General features: G+C 35.2%; 2 protein-coding genes across 2 annotated transcripts; both read left to right on the top strand.

Annotated features, from left to right (window-relative positions):
• The first annotated feature begins 56 nt into the window (after positions 1 to 56).
• LOC128230923 (uncharacterized) lies at positions 57 to 4,347 on the top strand. Its single transcript, XM_052943350.1, has 3 exons — positions 57 to 2,985; positions 3,361 to 4,199; positions 4,324 to 4,347. The coding sequence occupies exons 1-3, from the start codon at positions 57 to 59 to the stop codon at positions 4,345 to 4,347; spliced, it is 3,792 nt and encodes a 1,263-aa protein (XP_052799310.1).
• Positions 4,348 to 4,637: 290 nt separating this feature from the next.
• On the top strand, positions 4,638 to 17,068 carry LOC128232559 (uncharacterized). Its single transcript, XM_052946195.1, has 15 exons — positions 4,638 to 4,950; positions 5,189 to 5,376; positions 6,504 to 6,672; positions 6,992 to 7,200; positions 7,478 to 7,671; positions 8,353 to 8,453; positions 9,122 to 9,219; positions 9,348 to 9,432; positions 9,710 to 9,782; positions 12,442 to 12,496; positions 12,723 to 12,832; positions 13,838 to 13,906; positions 15,332 to 15,372; positions 15,554 to 15,690; positions 16,108 to 17,068. Exons 1-15 carry the CDS (start codon positions 4,644 to 4,646, stop codon positions 16,681 to 16,683), a joined length of 2,412 nt encoding a protein of 803 aa, XP_052802155.1. The 5' UTR covers positions 4,638 to 4,643; the 3' UTR covers positions 16,684 to 17,068.
• The last annotated feature ends 1,091 nt before the right edge of the window (positions 17,069 to 18,159 follow it).

The following is an 18,159-nucleotide window of genomic DNA, read 5'->3' as shown; positions in this document are numbered from 1 at the left end:
TAAAAGCATCGACAGAAAGTGAACTTTTAAGCACTACTTCCACGTCATCATTACTCATGATAAGTGTGCCAACACCAATGTTGACATACGGAACCACAAATTCAGTAGTGGCAGTACGAACAGTGGGTGGAAGTTCATCTAGTGATCCGTCGTTTGCCCTTCACAATATTTCGACACCACCAATCGAAAAGTCAACAATATGGAACTATATGAAGGGTTCAGAATCTGGAATGTCGAGTTCATATGACCAGTTACTTTTTACAAGGACGGCTATTGGCTCACTTGATTCCAGTGAAATAAACAGCCCATTATTAAAAAGCATCAACATTACATCATCAACAGATAGTCAACGTTTAAGCATAGCTGCCACGCCATCATCACCCATGACAAGTATGCCAACACCCACTGCGATGTATGGAACCACAAACTCAGTAGCGACAGCACGACCAGTGGTTAGAAGTTCATCTGGAGACCAACTGTTGTCCATCCCCGAGATTTCGTCACTAATGAGCGAACGTTCAACAATATGGAACCATGCAGAAAGTGCAGAATCAGGCATGTCGAGTTCATATGACCAATCAGGTTTAACTAGCACAGCTATTATCTCACTTGATACCAGTGAAATAATTACCTCATTAGTAGAAAGCATCAACATTACATCATCATCAGAGAGTCAACGCTTAAGTATAGCTGCCATGTCGTCATCAAACATAACAAGTGTGCAAACACCCACTGCAATGTATAGAACCACAATCTCTGTAGTTTCAACACGATCCGTGGGTGGAAGTTCATCTGGAGATCCATCGTTTCCCATTCACGACATTTTGACACCATCAAGCGAAAGTTCAACAATATGGAACCAAATGAAGACTTCAGAATCAGGAATGTCGAGTTCATATGACCAATTGCTTTTTACAAGCACAGCTATTGACTCACTTGATTCCAGTGAAATAAATAAACCATTAATAGAGAGCATCAACATTACATCATCAACAGATAGTCAACTTTTAAGCATTATTGCCACGCCATCATCACCCATGACAAGTGTGCAAACACCCCCTTTTATGTTTGAAACCACAAGCTATGTAGCGACAGGACGATCAGTGATTGAAAGTGCATCTGGAGACACATCGTTTTCCATCCTCAACATATCAATACCTTTAAGCAAAAGTTCGCCAATATTGAACCATACAAAAAGTTCAGAAGCAAGCATGTCGAGTTCATTTGACCAATCGGACTTTACTAGCATGGCTATTGACTTAGTTTATTCTAGCAAAATAAGTAGCCCTTTTTTAGAAAGCATCAAACTAACAGCATCAATAGATAATCAACTTTTAAGCATTACTGCCACGCCATCACTAATGACAAGTGTAAAAACACAGACTTTGATGTATGAAGCCACAAACTCTGTTGCGACAGCACGAACAGTGGGTGGAAGTTCATCTGGAGAAACATCGTTTCCCATCAATGACATGTCGACACTGCTAAGAGAAAGTTCAACAATATGGAACCATACTAAGAGCTCAGAATCAGGCATGTCGAGTTTGTATGACCAATCACTTTTTACTAGCACATCTATTGGCTCACTTTATTCAAGCAAAATAAATAAACCATTATTAGAAAGCATCAACATAACAGCATCAACAGATAGTCAACTTTTAAGCATTACTGCCACGCCATCATCACCTATGACAAGTGTGCAAACATACTCTTTTATGTATGGAACCACAAACACAGTGGCGACAGAAAGACCTGTTGTTGAAAGTTTATCTGGAGGTTTATCGTATTCCACCCACGACAGGTCGATACCATCAAGCGGAAGTTCAGCAAAATGGAACCATACAAAGACCTCAGAAGCAGGCATGTCGAGTTCTCATGACCATTCACTTTCTACTCGCACAGATATTGGCTCACTTGATTCCAGTGAAATGTTTGCTATGAGTCAATATTTTCCATCACTTATTGACAGCACACATTTATTTTCTGTGTCACAGATTTCATCGACTTTCACGAAATATTTCCCGATACCTACTTTTAAATCAAATTCTATTTACATGTTTTCTTCGACGGTTTATTTTAATGAAATGTCATCATCGTCAATTTTGACTCATTTAAAGTCATTAGAAACCAGTTATTCTTCATATATGTTTGAATCAATACCTGCTTATTCAATTCGCAGTTCTTCTGACAGTATTTTTACATTATCAGTGTCTTCTACAGGAAGCAAATTCTCTCCATCATCGGACTTTTCGGCGAGCCAGACATATATTACAAACGTTGTCTTGCAACGAAGTACACCATATAGCATTCACTCAAGTGAGAGTCATGTTGCAAACGAGAATTTAAATGACACGAATTATTCTAGTATCTCACCTTCGAGTGCTTTTAACATTTCATCCATTCCAAGTGCGTCTGAAAGTGGATCACCATTTAAAGGAAACGTAAGCACACCTATCTTGTTGACATCATCCTTTAAGAGTAAAAGTGATTTCTTACAAGCCAGTTCATCAGACATTTCTAGCAAGTTCTTAAATGTGAATGTATCACAAGTGCAGACTAATACAATGTTAATAACAACATCAGTTCAAACAGCACCAGTTGAATTTTCAACGTCATTGACTTCACCTTTAATTTCCTTACCGACAAATATTGTTGTAACAAGTGATGCTACCGAAGTGCTACTTAGTACTAAAGTTAATAATTCATCCTACAAGACCAACGATATTATTTTGTCGACAGCTGTGATCTCATTCGGTTTATCAACGTGGACATCAACATTTATCTCATCAGAGTCCACAATAGCAAGTGATTCAAGTTCCAGTGTGATGACAACAGCCGCAGTTATTCAGCCATCGTTTACACCCGTGTTTAGTCAGAGCATTGTTTATCATTCCACGGATAGTGAAAATGTCAACCATTCAACAAAATATTGGAATGTTTACAGCAATATGTCCTCCATATATCATTATACCTCGACCACTCCAGGTAATACATTCGTGTTGTCAACTTTTGAAGGAAGTAGCGAATATAGTTATTTTAGTTCTGTGTTAAGACCGCATCAAAGTAGCTTTACCACAAAGTTTGAAAACACAGCTAGTTTAGAATATACATCATCGATATCTGTACATACATTTGCCACCAACGATGTGTATAGAAGCTCTAGCAGTACAGTTAAACTTAGAACTACTCACAGTGCACCAGTAAATACAGTAAACACGTTGGAGTTTTTCAGCAAAAGTAGTGAGACCGAAATTCTTAAAAGTAAAAGTAGCGTCATTGTGACTAGTATTCAGCACAGCTTATCACCAAGATTGAGCACAATTCCTTCCGACAAGTTAACAGGCTCATTTAATCTTCCAGCATCTTCCCCCGACGTGAACACCGACAGTTTACCTACCACAGATATGCTGACATCTAACATAGTTTTCACGAGTTCTCCCATAGATATTTCATCTACAAGAGTGTCTTCAGCCTCTTTATTTTCTCGGATATCTAAATCATCTGGGAATTCAGTGTTAGAGACAAGTCATACACCATTTACTAATGAAGTTTGGAGTACATTATACGGACATACTAGCTCCATCTTGAGACTTGATTCCACAATCACATCCCTTGTCACAACCAACGGCTTTTTACTTTCTAGAACATCCTTACTGACTTCTTTTGTACACAGTGTTAGTGATACGTCATTCACAAAACCATTAACGTCAGCCTCATCATTCAAACACAATGTTACTGATATATCAGTTGCAAGTAAACTGGCATCGACTGATTCATTCAGGAATAGTAAAACTGATACATTTAACTCGAATCGATTGACGCCAATTTCTTCATTTATACATACAACCGCTTTTATGAGTAAACTAAGTAGCGATCAATCATCTTCTTTAGCGCACAACAGTGGGAGTACAGCGTCATTCCTTGAAATTTCCAGTGTTTTCCTTGATACATCAAATTCCAATCGATTGATGTCTTTATCTGAAAGTACACCCGTGTTCATGAGTATACTAAGTAGCGAACTCTCTTCTTCTTTAGCACAAAGCAGTGAAAGTAAAGTGACATTCCTTCAAGCTTCCAGTATTTCCCGTGATACATCAAATGCGAATCGATTAACTTCTTCATTTGAAAGTACAAAAGCACTTATTAGTACATTAAATAACGATCGTTCATCTTCTTTAGCACAAAGCAGTGAAAGTAAAGTGACATTCCTTCAAGCTTCCAGTATTTCCCGTGATACATCAAATGCGAATCGATTAACTTCTTCATTTGAAAGTACAACCGTGCTTATAAGTACATTCAATAACGATCATTCATCTTCTTTAGCCCAAAGCAGTGAAAGTACAGTGACATTTCTTCAAGCTCCCAGTGTTGTCCCCACATACTCTTTTTCATCTGCACTGACGAATCTTTTCACGCAAACTAGCCAAATTTCAAGCAGCACAACACTTTTAAAATCGGATATCGTTAGCACAGCTTTTACACCGTCGGCAACGACCAGTTTACAAGGATCAACATCTGTGTCTTTTGTAATTTCACCGACACCAGCTTCGAGTGTTGTTGAGTCCTGGTCAAATACTATGAATACTGCTGAACTGTATACTGTCTCGTCACCAGATTCACCTATATCAACGCTTTATGGAAGTATGCCATCTAATGTTGAATCAAGCTTCTCGACGACAGTGGCCAACTATTCAGGTGTCATCATCAGCAGTACAACTGACGCAGTAAATGTAACTTTAAACTCAACCGATATGTCCACGTTTTTAGCCACAGAAAAGCTGACACCTGCAAGTACCTCTAATTCATTGATGTCAACACATTTTAAAAACATATCTGCCACTAAAACATCTTCAGAAAATATGTACAGCTCGCATGCTGTCTCCACACCAGAGCCGACACGTACGACAGAAAATGCTACAACAGCAAGAGAAAAGAATTGGGTCAAAACTGGTCAGTACAAGAAATTTTATATTTAACTCATTTTTCCATTTAATTAATTTCAAGTGGGTCAAAAGTTTAAGATGACCTTCTTCGAAAAAAATGTGTGGTTTAGTTTTGTTGTAATGCATGTTAAACACTCTCTGAATTCTTTTTAAAATATTTGACCTGGAAAATGATATGACTAACAAATCATTGCTGTATCTTGTGTTTGTTTGGTAGGTGAACTTATTCGTAACTGTGCTTAAAGTTTTAAAGGTTCAGAAAAATATAAATGTGAGCGATCCAACGTTCCGGATGGAAACAGAGCAGGGTTTGGCGAATGCCTACAGTGAGGCGTTCCTGCGTGAGAAACTGATTGCGGAAGGACAGTTTGATCCGCTTGAGGACCGGAAGAGACGTAAGCGGTACACGACTGTCGGTGACGCTGCCGTACATGTGAGTAGCACTTCCGATAGAAAATACGTTGCAAAACATCGATGGCCAATTTCTGGATGTGACCTAAGAACTTTCTTTTTCGTATTAGATCATCAGAGCAGAAGATAAATGATGTCATAAAAAAGTAATAGAACAGTACATTATTGCAGTTCAAACATTCAACATAAATTTATACATTGAAGTATGTGGAAATGACTCATTGACAAGAAATATTACGTGTTCATAAACACATGGCGATTGGCGAGTCATAACACGAAACGATTTGTTTTTAGCACTTGTGGACAAAATATGGCATATTGTTATACCCCCCCCCCCCCTCCCCGATTATTTATCAGTGCGGCAGCGGTTGATAGTGCATGGTTATAGTCGAAATATTGCCCTGGCGTTTTTACATTATGTTCGGTATAATTATGTTAATATACTTAATGGAGTCGTTCGAAAATTTCATCATTATTAAAATCATTTCAACTGCAAAGAATATAAGTCACGCATTTGACTTTTTAAACACAAGAAAATCTGAAAAATAAACTATTTACTGTAAAATTGTTTTTATTTTATTTTACATTTGTATCCCAAACCATATCAATAACAATTTCATTGTCGATTTATTGTGACATATTACGGCGTCTGACATTTCATCAAATATAGTGATGATTAGTAGGCAAATTGACTGCCAACCTTTACGACTGTGGATGACACATCATACAATTATAGTCTTATTAGTACATCAGTTTTAACGAAATGATAATTTCCGCTGCAATGTAAAAAATAGGTTCGTGACTTAAAATGATTTGTATTGAACTTTGCTGTTCTTTATGTACACAATCGTACATTCATTATCTTAACGGAAATGCGATAAAACACTAACAAGAACAGTAATACTTAATACTCGGAAATGCCTTAAAACACTAAAATGAAAAGAAATAATTGATAATCGTTAATTTTATTTTTTAATATAACCACTATCATCATCATCATCAACAACAACAACAACAACAACAACCTATAATACTGCAGTTGCTTAATGTTCAATCGTTTAGGTAACTATCTAAAATTATCAAGAATTTGTTATTTAAGAGAAGTATCGTTTTGTTTTGAACATGTTTTGTTGTCAATCTCACTATCAGGTGCACGAGTTATTGCGGACGGCAGGGAGCAGCGCGGTGACGGCTGTGTACACGGTCGAGAGGCAGGGCCGCGTGATGGATGCAGAGGAGGCGGTGGCAGCTCTCGTCACCCTCGACACACAGGAGCTAGCAATTATCCTGAGACAGGTTGTCGCGGTCAAGGCCGAGAGTACGTATCATAAAAAGAGATCCTACAATATACAGTTGAAACTTGTTATGTCGAATTCGTCAGGACCTAGGAAAAAAGTTCGAGATAACAAACATTCGTTACACCCGAAATACAAAAATATAGCACGAAACCCAAGACATTTGTTTCCGAATTATGTCTAATGTTCAAATCCGCAATTAAATCGGTTTTGTAATATATTTCCGTCGTGAAAACAGCAAACATATTAATGGAAAAAGAAATCTGAATTCAAAATTCATATATGTTTATTAAAAAGCGGTCGAACACTTATATTTTATCATATTTTCTTGTCTTTCTCCAGCTTACATTCCGACGACGACACAGACGACACCTACAAGTGACGAATCTCAGATCTGGCTAATCGCTGCGATAGCCGGTGGTGCTGGTGGAGCCTTGCTAATTGTGTTTATCACCATCTGCATCTACTGCAAGTGTTGCCGACACAAGCCTGTAGGAAACGATGATGGAGATCCTGAACTCATGTCCATCGAGGAGCCTGCACCGAGAAAGGTATTATTTAAACAGGGGTTTGTCAACTCCAAATTCAATGATTGTTCAAAGACAGTATTCCAGATATTCAATTTTATTATTATATTCAACACTATCTTTTAACAGTTTTGTTGTTGTTTGTGTCTCTTTTTGTTTTATGTAATTATTGTTCCAATGGTAACCTTTTAAAGTATGACTACAAAGAATCAGGTTTTGGCGACAAATATCAACGCATCTTGTAGTTAAGAGTAAGAAATATCGAATTTATTCAATTGAAAGTTGGTTATGTTCTGCCAAGCGTTCACTACCGCCATCACCGTCGAAAAGACCGCTACCTCGCCAACGAAGCAGCGTGACTGCTATAATTCCGACAAAACTGAGGTCATACGGGCCGGAGAATCCGGAACTTTCTGAATCTGGACATGGACGGGACGAGGAGGAACATCTTTTATATCCACCGCCTATAAAACACAGCACTCCGTCGAAGGGAAGGTAGACGTCACGCTGTGATTATTATAACTTATAGACCACTCCATTAGTTCTTGTGTACGATTTGTTTTCGTATGTGTACATATTTGTTGGCATTTCTCCAAACAAAAATAATACGCACACGCACACGCACACGCACACGCACACACACACACACACACACGTATATATATATATATATATATATATATATATATATATATATATATATATATATATATATATATATATATATATATATATATATACGAAGTTAATAAGGAGGCAAATAAGTTATTGAACTCGTGTTTAACTGACCGTTACAAGGCTGTAATTCCAGCTTTTATTGATAAAGCTATGCTGATGTATGTGAGGTATGTGTGCTCTGTTTGTACGTCTTGCGTCTTTTGTCCAGTTTTTAGGCGATTAACAGAGTAAATACTTGATTCATTACTACTAGGCTTGAATGCAACAAGACATATTTATAATAACGGATTCATTTTAAGTACGTCTACTTTTGGAGTTTGATATAGCACAAGTAATGATCCGGGTCAAACATTTTCTTTCCTGATGTAGTATTGACCATATACCAAATTGTTAGTAATAAACGAACGTAGAATACGTAAACAGAATTCATGGATTCTTCATACCTTTGACATTAACAACACACATTCTGCATATCTGTCGTCAACCATCGTGTTCCAGGTTATATATCCCTGTTGAGAAGAGTTGCACGCCTCCGCCATCAGCCCGGGACCTCGCACCTCCGGCACAACGCAGCAGGAGGGAAAGTCGGAACAGCATCAGTACGTGCCGAAACAGTTGACGCAAAATTACGTTCGCTATTAATGTATTCATACACAAACGAACACTTACAGTATCTATTACTTATTCAGCAATATCAATCCCGTGCACTTTGTTACGTTCAAACTATCATGTTAACTATAACAGTCAAATTTTGCTAAGGATCAAATTGATTTTAGTTTCAAAATATGTTACTGTTATAAGAAACATAAAGAGCTGTTTTATCAAAAGTAAATAGTAAAGTCTTTGATAAACAAAATGATCATTAAGTCAAAAAATTAATATGACGTAAACTGACGTCAAATAAGACGTCAAGAAAAATGCCAAGGTTTTCTAGTTCGACAGATCAAAAAGAATAAGAAATCAGATTTTTTTATGATAGTTTGTAAGAAATAAAATAAAGCTTAAACATTGTTCCATAACTCGCACGTTAGCCGTACTTAAATGTATGGCTAAAGGAGTCAATAAGTATAACACGCAAATTCCTGGTAAAAATGTGGCAATTGTGTAACAATTTATTTTCAAATGGACCAAATACAATCTTCTTGATACACAAAATGGTCATTAAATTTGTATCAGTATTCCCAGTCCATATTAAAATATCAACTAAATTGGTTGCCAGTTGTAGCATTAAGTGATCACAATTGTTGAGTTGTATATTACTGTTCAGGTCCTGCAACGGAGTTTATGGAGTTAGCCACAAGTAGTATGCATTCAGAAGGCCTGCAGCCGGATAGAGCCGACATGTTCCAAACCAGTTTTACAGAGGTACATTCATTAAAACCATGCGATTGCAATTTATAATCCAGTATACTTTTTCTTGCAATAAGTTCTTACACCTTAAAATGATTATTACACGGTGAAATGCTTACATATGAGCATTTTACAAATTACAGGATAATGAACATGTCAAACAACATCTGCATGAAGAGAAGAAGAAAAATAAAGTCAAACTCAGGGGACAACACGCCGATATGAACGGTACATGTGGATCGTTAAGTGTCATATGCTATCAAACTGTAATAACAGACATTAAGTCAGGAATTCTCACGAAAGTGCTTCCATTTTTAAATGTCAGATGTATGTTTTCGATGTCAAATTTGATAGACGTAAGTTGCATGCGACAAAAGATACGGTATCCCATTAACACACTTAATTAATACTTTTTATACAGAATATATCCATATATGGTAAAGTGTTAAACATGTTTGAATTATATGCACTTGAATTGATACCTCATTTATATTCGTTCCACTAGGTGATGTTACAGCGATGAATGAGACCATTCTCGGAATGCAAAATACATCCGTCCCGCATCTTGTCATTGAAAGGTCAGTGAATACATTACAATAATGTGTAATATCACAGTAAGTTATTTCTCGGTACTCTCTATTTTATTTATCTACATAATAAATGAGTTCCTATTGCGTTCGAGAGCGACTTATTCCTTTTATTTTGATAAATAAATGGATCTTATAATATGATTTATTAACATGCTGGCTCCATATTAAGAAGATTAAAGTATTCGTAAAGCATTTATCATAATTTGGATAATTAATATGCCCTTGAAAATGTAAAATAATGATTATAATAATCACCATAAATAACACAGTTCTTCAGATCTTATTTTCCGAACCTAAGCCTGTAACCACTGTTTTATAAATTATGTATTAATAACATGGACGCATTATGTATACTTGGTGAAGGAACACGCGACCATGAATTATGCCATTTAGTTCAATTTGAGATAATACAATTTGAGATATAGACGGTGCAATCTAAATAAATTTTATGTATTCTAGCAGCTTATTACAAAAATATACTTTGTTATGCATATGTAATTTGGTCATGTGTTAACATTTAAAAAAAGGCATTTTTCCAAATGATGTAGTTCCACATCTTCGGTGTCGGTAACAGGTTTCATCTGAATGTTGAATTAAATATAGACAGGTCCTTCCTGGTATTTATGGTGTCAAATATGGTGTATATTAACGTGGGAAAGGTCCTTGTCAATTATGGTGTGTAAGTTGCATCGTCATACCGTTTAATGCTTTTCAGTGGTTGTGCAACAAGGAACTTTTTCTGCACATTAATATTAGGTTTATATGGGCTCAAAACCGCAACGAGGTCTCCATTATCATAAATCAGGTCTTGCCTTCTGTATGTTTCTTCTAATACTAGTAGCTATGAACTTACAAGAACACTCCCTGTCTGTCTTATCTTCAAAACAGACGAATACGGAGTGTACCTACTGACATCTAGGATTGTGATTTTGCATTTTATTTTTATTGCATTGACATGTGGAGAAATTGTACATGCTTTCTTACAGCAGTATACACGAATCCTTTGATAAAAGGTTATCGTGGGATAGGTCCAAAAATAAATATTTTAATGTGATGTGAAAGTGTGATCTCTTAGTTGTACGAAGGTATCTTACGAGGCACCAACAGTTGCTCTATAGAGCAAGCAAAGCCAAAAACTGTTTGTCTTCGCTAAACAGTTCAATGAGTGTGGCTGAAATGCACGTATTCACAACGGATATGTTTCCTTATCTTCTCAAACATAACGACCAAGGGTTTGACTAGCAAGCTTGAATGACCCGTTCTTCATCTAAAATCTGGGTTATACAGTATGTGAAACACATGTTATACATGTAATTCTATTATGATATATAATTTCAGCTATGCATACACCACAGCGTTGTAAATAGGGACATGACAAAGCTGGATAATTTCTTTCTTTTCTGAGTCTGAAATTAACTGGAAATCTTTGATAAAAGAAGTAATAAATTGATGAAAGAAGTATTTCTTTTGAAATGTTTAATACACGTTTTGAGGTCAAATTAATTTTGCACATTGCCATATGCTCTGTTTTAATATAGAGATAAAGGTCGATGTAATGGTGTATATATACTTGATACGAGCGTAGGAATGCGTACGGTAACACTTATTTGGAGTTACATGACCAGGCAGATAGTACAATTTCAATTGCATGAAAAAGACATTTCCAACAGAATACAACTGAAAGTTTTTTGATATCAACACTATGAAGTGTCAGAAAATTAAAAGCTAAGATGTAACCATCCGTACGCATCAGACATATAATGTAGGACGTTTTCACTTCTGTCATGAAAATTATTGTTATTGAATTACAAAAAGCAGAAGTATATTGAAGTCCGTTCCTCCGATTGGTCCACCCAGATATGTATTTCGGGAAATATGAATATAAACTATATTTCATTTAACGATGTTTCGAAAACCATTTTATGGCATTAATAAATGCCGTATATTTTACAAATATACATTTAGATCAAAGTTGGACCCATAGATAATTCTAGACTCTTGAAGTAATGATAGTTTAATTTATCTGCCAGTTTAGCAGGAAATTATTTATGAGTTTGTGATGGCGATGCAGAAGCTCTGAAATGAATTGATACCGCGATGAAAACGGTCTGTTGGACAATGATACAGTACGATCATATGACAAATTATCGTAAAATAAATCAAATTTGTTTCATATTAAGCTTTTGACAGAAATAAAAATCAAATCCTTTACTCGCATGTTTTTATCAGTCTTAGGTGACTCTTCATAAGAAACAAATTTGAAATAAATGTAATATTACACGGAAAGTTATTCTTAGATATAGAATTTGATCATACGTAGGCAGTATGTTACAAAAAAATCTTACATTTTAAAAGAGTTTCAATTAATCTTTTTAAAAGTGCATGTGCTTTTCATTTTTCTACTTATACGTTAATTTCCTCAACTATTTGGTGAATCATCTGCCGGCAAAGGGCGATTTTTTTCAAGGAATTGAACATATATCTTCTATCTTAATGTTAAGCGTTTTCTGTATGATGGATGCTTTAACCTTTTATGTTTTTTATTACAATCTTTAATGGGAAAACCTGCTTAATCACTTAAAAACTAATGTTGCTAGAGTATGCCGAGAATATAAATGAATAAAATGTTGAGTATTTTACATTTCAGTGGGAGACTAGTACGAGACAATACGACTGAACAAGAAGAACCACCAGACAACGGGGTAAAGCATTATACAAGAACAATGCTGATCAATGCTGTATATGATTTGGTTTTCAATGATGAATTGAATTGCAATTTATATCAAACGGAAATGCAACGCCCGTTACACACGTGTTTCTTATTCCCTAACACAGCATTTAACATCGATATCATATGCAATAGAACGGACAAGTTGGGAAATTGAAATCAAAAGAAAATTTACTTGATTAATTAGATTTATGTTTCAGAAATCTGGGGATGAAAACATTGCAGAAGCGAGAAAGCGAATGCACAGGCTTCTTGACGATGCGTTTTCTCTTATATCGCCAGGAAATTCTTTTAGCGAAAAAGACTTGAGGTATGTTGATCATTTGGGGGGAATCAGGTAGAGCTTGTGCCTGCTTTTCATATAAATATTGGAATATAGATCGTTATTGTTTGAAATCTCCGACAAGTTAAAATGTCCAGGAAAGTCGTATCTTCGGTACCCAGGCTATATATTTCTTCTATTAAAAAGAGTTACCGAAATAGATAACTAGCATGGTTCAGAGGAAATTATCAGAGACATTTTTATTTATTTATTTAGATTACGAGAGAAAAAGTTGTATTAAGGTTGTTTTCATGTGACACAATTTTGTCAAATCAAATATGCATTAAACACCTTTTGAGATTTTTTAAGGTATGGAATATGCCAAAATGACTGTTCTGAACATATTTACAGTTTTAGGTAGGTACATACTTTTCATGTAAATATACCATTTCCAAATTCTATATGACGCTAAATTCAATGCTGTCGGATGAAACAACAGTGCGTTTGGAACAGTTCAACAGTATACTTCGAGGTTTTGCAATGCTTTGTTTGAATGAATACTTAGCCTTCACCTTTATTAAGGCAGAAATTTTGCTTATCCTGTCGAAATATGTGTAATATATATATATTTGGCTGCTGAAAGCGCCTCTTTTCCACTAGCGTTTTGGTTCATAAGATTGCGAAATGTGCATGCAGCTAGTCAAGCGAAACAGGACCAGTTTTTTTTATCTTAGTTAACAGAATTATATTTTGTAAATCAACACCATTTGTATGTCCTGTGTGAAACTACTACAGTTGATACGTATTGGATCGAACATAAAATACCACCACTCGTATTCACCAGTTTCATGGATTTTAAATATTGTTACACAACTACAGATGTCCTTAAACTGTTTAACACCTGTGTCGTTATTCATTTGGACATCAAATAATTTGCTAAGATTGTATTCACACAAACGAGAACCAAATAATAAAACGGTATTACAATATCGTTCAAAACATATTTTGATTTTATGAACATTCATTTTAATGTTTGTATTAATCATGTTACAGGATACAACAACAGAATAAAACAGATGAAAATAAAGAGAAAGAAAAACAAGCATCTAATACCACACCTGTGTAAGCAATGAGATATTGTGTCATAAAAAACTCAATTAAAAGACATATAATTATGTAACATTAAACAGAGCGAGAATAACTTCATAACGATGATAATGTGATAACATTGTGATATAGTGATGTTTTCTCGTTTACTTAATTTACATATTAATGATAAGCAAGCAAAACCCTTTCAAAAGATACCAACATTATATGGGATCACATGCATCACAATTCAACATTATTGTCAATACCAATTTTGCCAATGATAGGTTTGCCAATGCATTTATTGTCAATGCCTTTGTTGCCAATGCCAGGCGTATGTGCCACTGCCTATATTGTCAATCCTTTATTGCCAATGGCAGGCGTATTTGCCAATGCCTTTATTGCCAATGCCTTTATTGCCAATGACACTCGTATTTGACAATGTCTTTGTGGTCAATGCCTATATTGCCAATGACAAGCGTATTTTCCAATGCCTTTATTGACAATGCCTTTATTGACAGTGACAAACGTATTTGCCAATATATATGTGGTCAATGCCTGTATTGTCAGTGACAAACGTATTTGCCAATATATATGTGGTCAATGGCTTTATTGCCAATGACAGGCGTTTTTTGCCAATGGCTTTATTGCCAGTGACAAGCGTATTTGCCAATGGCTTTTTTGTCAACGACTTTATTGACAGTGACAAACGTATTTGTCAATATGTTTGAGGAAATGCCTTTATTGTCAGTGTCAGGCGTTTTGTTTTTGCCAATGCCTGTATTGCCAATGACAGGCGTGTTTGCCAATGCCTTTATTGTCAATGACAGGTTTTTTTTGCCAATGCCTTTAATGTCAATGCCATTATTGCCAATGACAGGCGTATTTGTCAATGCCTTTTTTTGTCAATGACTTTATTGACAGTGACAAACGTATTTGCCAATATATATGTGGTCAATGGCTTTATTGTCAGTGACAAACGTATTTGCCAATATATATGTGGTCAATGGCTTTATTGCCAATGACAGGCGTTTTTTGCCAATGGCTTTATTGCCAATGACAAGCGTATTTGCCAATGGCTTTTTTGTCAACGACTTTATTGATAGTGACAAACGTATTTGTCAATATGTTTGAGGAAATGCCTTTATTGTCAGTGTCAGGCGTTTTGTTTTTGCCAATGCCTGTATTGCCAATGACAGGCGTGTTTGCCAATGCCTTTATTGTCAATGACAGGCGTTTTTTGCCAATGCCTTTTTTGTCAATGACTTTATTGTCAGTGACAAACGTATTTGCCAATTTATTTTAGGTCAATGCCTTTATTGTCGATGACAGGCGTTTTTGCCAGTGCCTTTATTGTCAATGACATGCTTATTTGCCAATGCCTTACAGCCAATGACAGGCGTATTTGTTCATCACATACCTAAATTTTAATTGTTATTATATACGTTTTTGTATTTGCAGGCAACCTGAACTTAAAAATGCTCTCGTTTCGTCACAATCAGGTAATTTGTCAAACTATTTCATTTCTACTATCAAAGGCATTCTGTTCTGCACTATCACTATGTATATACACTTTCCATTTAAACATTTAATAACACAATGGAAACTATAGGAACTTAGGAGATTATGTTGCCCTTCAAGCAATACCACAGTGGTTATTTAATGTTTCCTGTATGCTTATAGACGTACCAACAGCGAAACCGGATGGCCAGGGATACACAAACCCCGCGTATAAGGCTCTTTACGGTGACTACTTGGAAACGTGGAGTCCATATCGAGCTTACGACCAGGTCGCCCTCATATCCATGCCAAATAAAATGGTAAGAGGCCCAATGAAATGTAATGTTTCACAATAAACGCCATAAGTATTTTTCTTCAAAATCTTACCATTAGTATAAAGAAAATCCTTAATAGGGCATGAGCACTTAGTGTGCATTATGTAGCCATCTGCCTTTAATCACACGCAGGTCAACGCACTGGTCTCAACTGTTGTTGCTTTATCTCGCTTTAAGGTGTGCCTGTGCCATATTTTAAACATACTGTACCTATCCATTAGTAGATTATTAATGATTAAGTTAAATCTTACTTTAATAAGAAACACATCAATATAAACAACATGATTGAAAGTATAAGTATAATACATTTTTTTTCTCATTTTTGGTTACTCATTTTAGTCAAATTAGATATATCATAATCATTATGAATTATTATTACATCATGTTGTAAACATTATTTAGGACATACCTGTTACGAAACTTGGACAGAAATCGAATAACAACCTAAAAGGGAGAAGACCAGCAACAGACTTAAATGTGCTTGACTTACAAGATACAACTACTATAGATGGGTCCACATATACAAAAGATCCAGGCAAACCAATCCTTTTACGTACAAAAGAGGAAAGACCTAGCTCTGGAAAGCCGCCTCAATTAACAAACAACTATGTTGATGAGAGGACATCTAAATTCAGCTTCAACGGCAGTGTTCCGCATTCCAGGAGCTCTTCTGGTGTAAATACGGGTTTTAGAAACACTTCAAAGGATCACCACGTTGTTAAATCTGAAACCAATGCAAAAGAAAATCGCCGAGAAAGCGATTCACTTCAACAACACAGGAGACCCGAAAGAAATATAGCAAACAAAGATGTAGTCGACATCGTCTCGGATATTAACAGTGAAGAGAAGAATGAACGCTTGATTAAAAGTATTCGTGACGAACTAAGAAGCACCAAAGTAGAAAAAGAGGAGGATATCAATAAAAAACCAATAAGACGGCGAAGCAGGAAGGTTAAAAAGCCAATGACAGATGTGTGAGGGAACAGTTTCAACTGCATTTTTAATTAAAAGTTAGCATATGAAAGTAATTATTTACATACATTATGCACATTTATGATGTTATATGCTGTGATGTGTTTGAACAAAAGATATTCTATTCATTCTTATTCTTTACATCGAAATATAACTTTAATTTATGAAATAAATTAGCGTTATCGATTTATTTTTATCGCGTTTATGATGTAGATACTAACTCATTAATATATCAAGTCCTAATAATTATAATATAATAAAAGTGTCATTTGTTGTTAAACGTTAAATATGATAACCATATCATATAATTCATTTTTAATTGTGCAATAACTTGTAATAAAACAATATGATTCCTGGGCGAAAGTAGCAAATGTTGTTGAACGTACTTCAAATCCACTACACGGACGGCTGTGCAAACACCTTTCTTTTTATTGGTGTTTTTAGGTCTATTCATTAAACATGTTGGTTGATGATTACCAACATTACATCCATTGAAAAAAAATATCACAATGAAAAAAATGAAACATTTCCAAAATATTTATCTCAACTTATGATAGTTTTATAAAGAATAATTGGTTATTGCCATGGATCGTGAAAGTTTATTTGTCAAGGCGTAGGAACAATTTGTAAAATAACTTAATAACACCAAACATAATTAAGGAAATAGTTCAGCGAACTTGACAAACTGAATGTAAAATTGATCAATAAAGAAAAATCTCACGTACCTCGCTTGCGCTTAAATCAATGGTTTGACATAGTTCAGCATGTCGTCATTTTCGGATTCCCGGCTATGGCATTTCGCAGGGTCATTCTCAACTGACATGTTTAAACAATGTCATTCTGTTGACAAATTTAGCCTGTTGAAATAAAACATAGACGTATTACTTATACATACAATTACCTATAGTGTCGATAAATAAAACGTTGAATAAAACCAATTGGTCTTCAGTGTGTAAAGTATGCCTTTTATAAGTATCTGAATGTAAAAATGCGCATATGCTTACAAAATGTTTTCAAAAATTGTTTTCAAAATGCTCACTATCTCGTATGTTTCTAGTGATGAAGATGTTAAAAAAACACAATACATTAACCATAGTGTGTGTGTATTAATTTCATTTATCTTTTTAAATTTGGTTAGATTTATTTATTTATAATCCTAATTATGAACATCCTGTTATAAAATCAGATTATACAATTTCATGCAAGTTTTTTTTAAATATTCTTTCAAGTACATCGATAACCAGTTTATTAAATGACTTTTTATAAGGTTTCTATTTGGGACTTATTTTACAATTGAGTGGCTTGACTAGATAATTCGGGGTTTGTTATTATCGGTTACAATGTATTTGGAATGTAGGTTCAGTTACAATGGACATGATGGTAATTTAATTGGCAAGAATGAAGTAAAATATTGACTTGTTTGGCATTGGAATTGTTAATCAGTAGAGATATAGGTTTATTGGCCATTGATGGATACAGCAT

This window comes from Mya arenaria, chromosome 4 (assembly GCF_026914265.1).
Source record: "Mya arenaria isolate MELC-2E11 chromosome 4, ASM2691426v1".
NCBI classification, from domain to species: Eukaryota; Metazoa; Mollusca; class Bivalvia; order Myida; family Myidae; genus Mya; species Mya arenaria.
This window is presented reverse-complemented; position numbering and strand designations above follow the sequence as displayed.

Coding starts and splice junctions, on each gene's coding strand:
- LOC128230923 (XM_052943350.1), top strand. CDS start 57: ATGATAAGTGTGCCAACACCAATGTTGACATACGGAACCACAAATTCA. Junction 2,986..3,360: donor TTATACCTCGACCACTCCAG/GTAATACATTCG, acceptor TTAATCTTCCAG/CATCTTCCCCCGACGTGAAC. Junction 4,200..4,323: donor CACAAAGCAGTGAAAGTAAA/GTGACATTCCTT, acceptor CATCTTCTTTAG/CCCAAAGCAGTGAAAGTACA.
- LOC128232559 (XM_052946195.1), top strand. CDS start 4,644: ATGCCATCTAATGTTGAATCAAGCTTCTCGACGACAGTGGCCAACTAT. Junction 12,497..12,722: donor AAGAACCACCAGACAACGGG/GTAAAGCATTAT, acceptor TTTATGTTTCAG/AAATCTGGGGATGAAAACAT. Junction 15,691..16,107: donor TATCCATGCCAAATAAAATG/GTAAGAGGCCCA, acceptor AACATTATTTAG/GACATACCTGTTACGAAACT.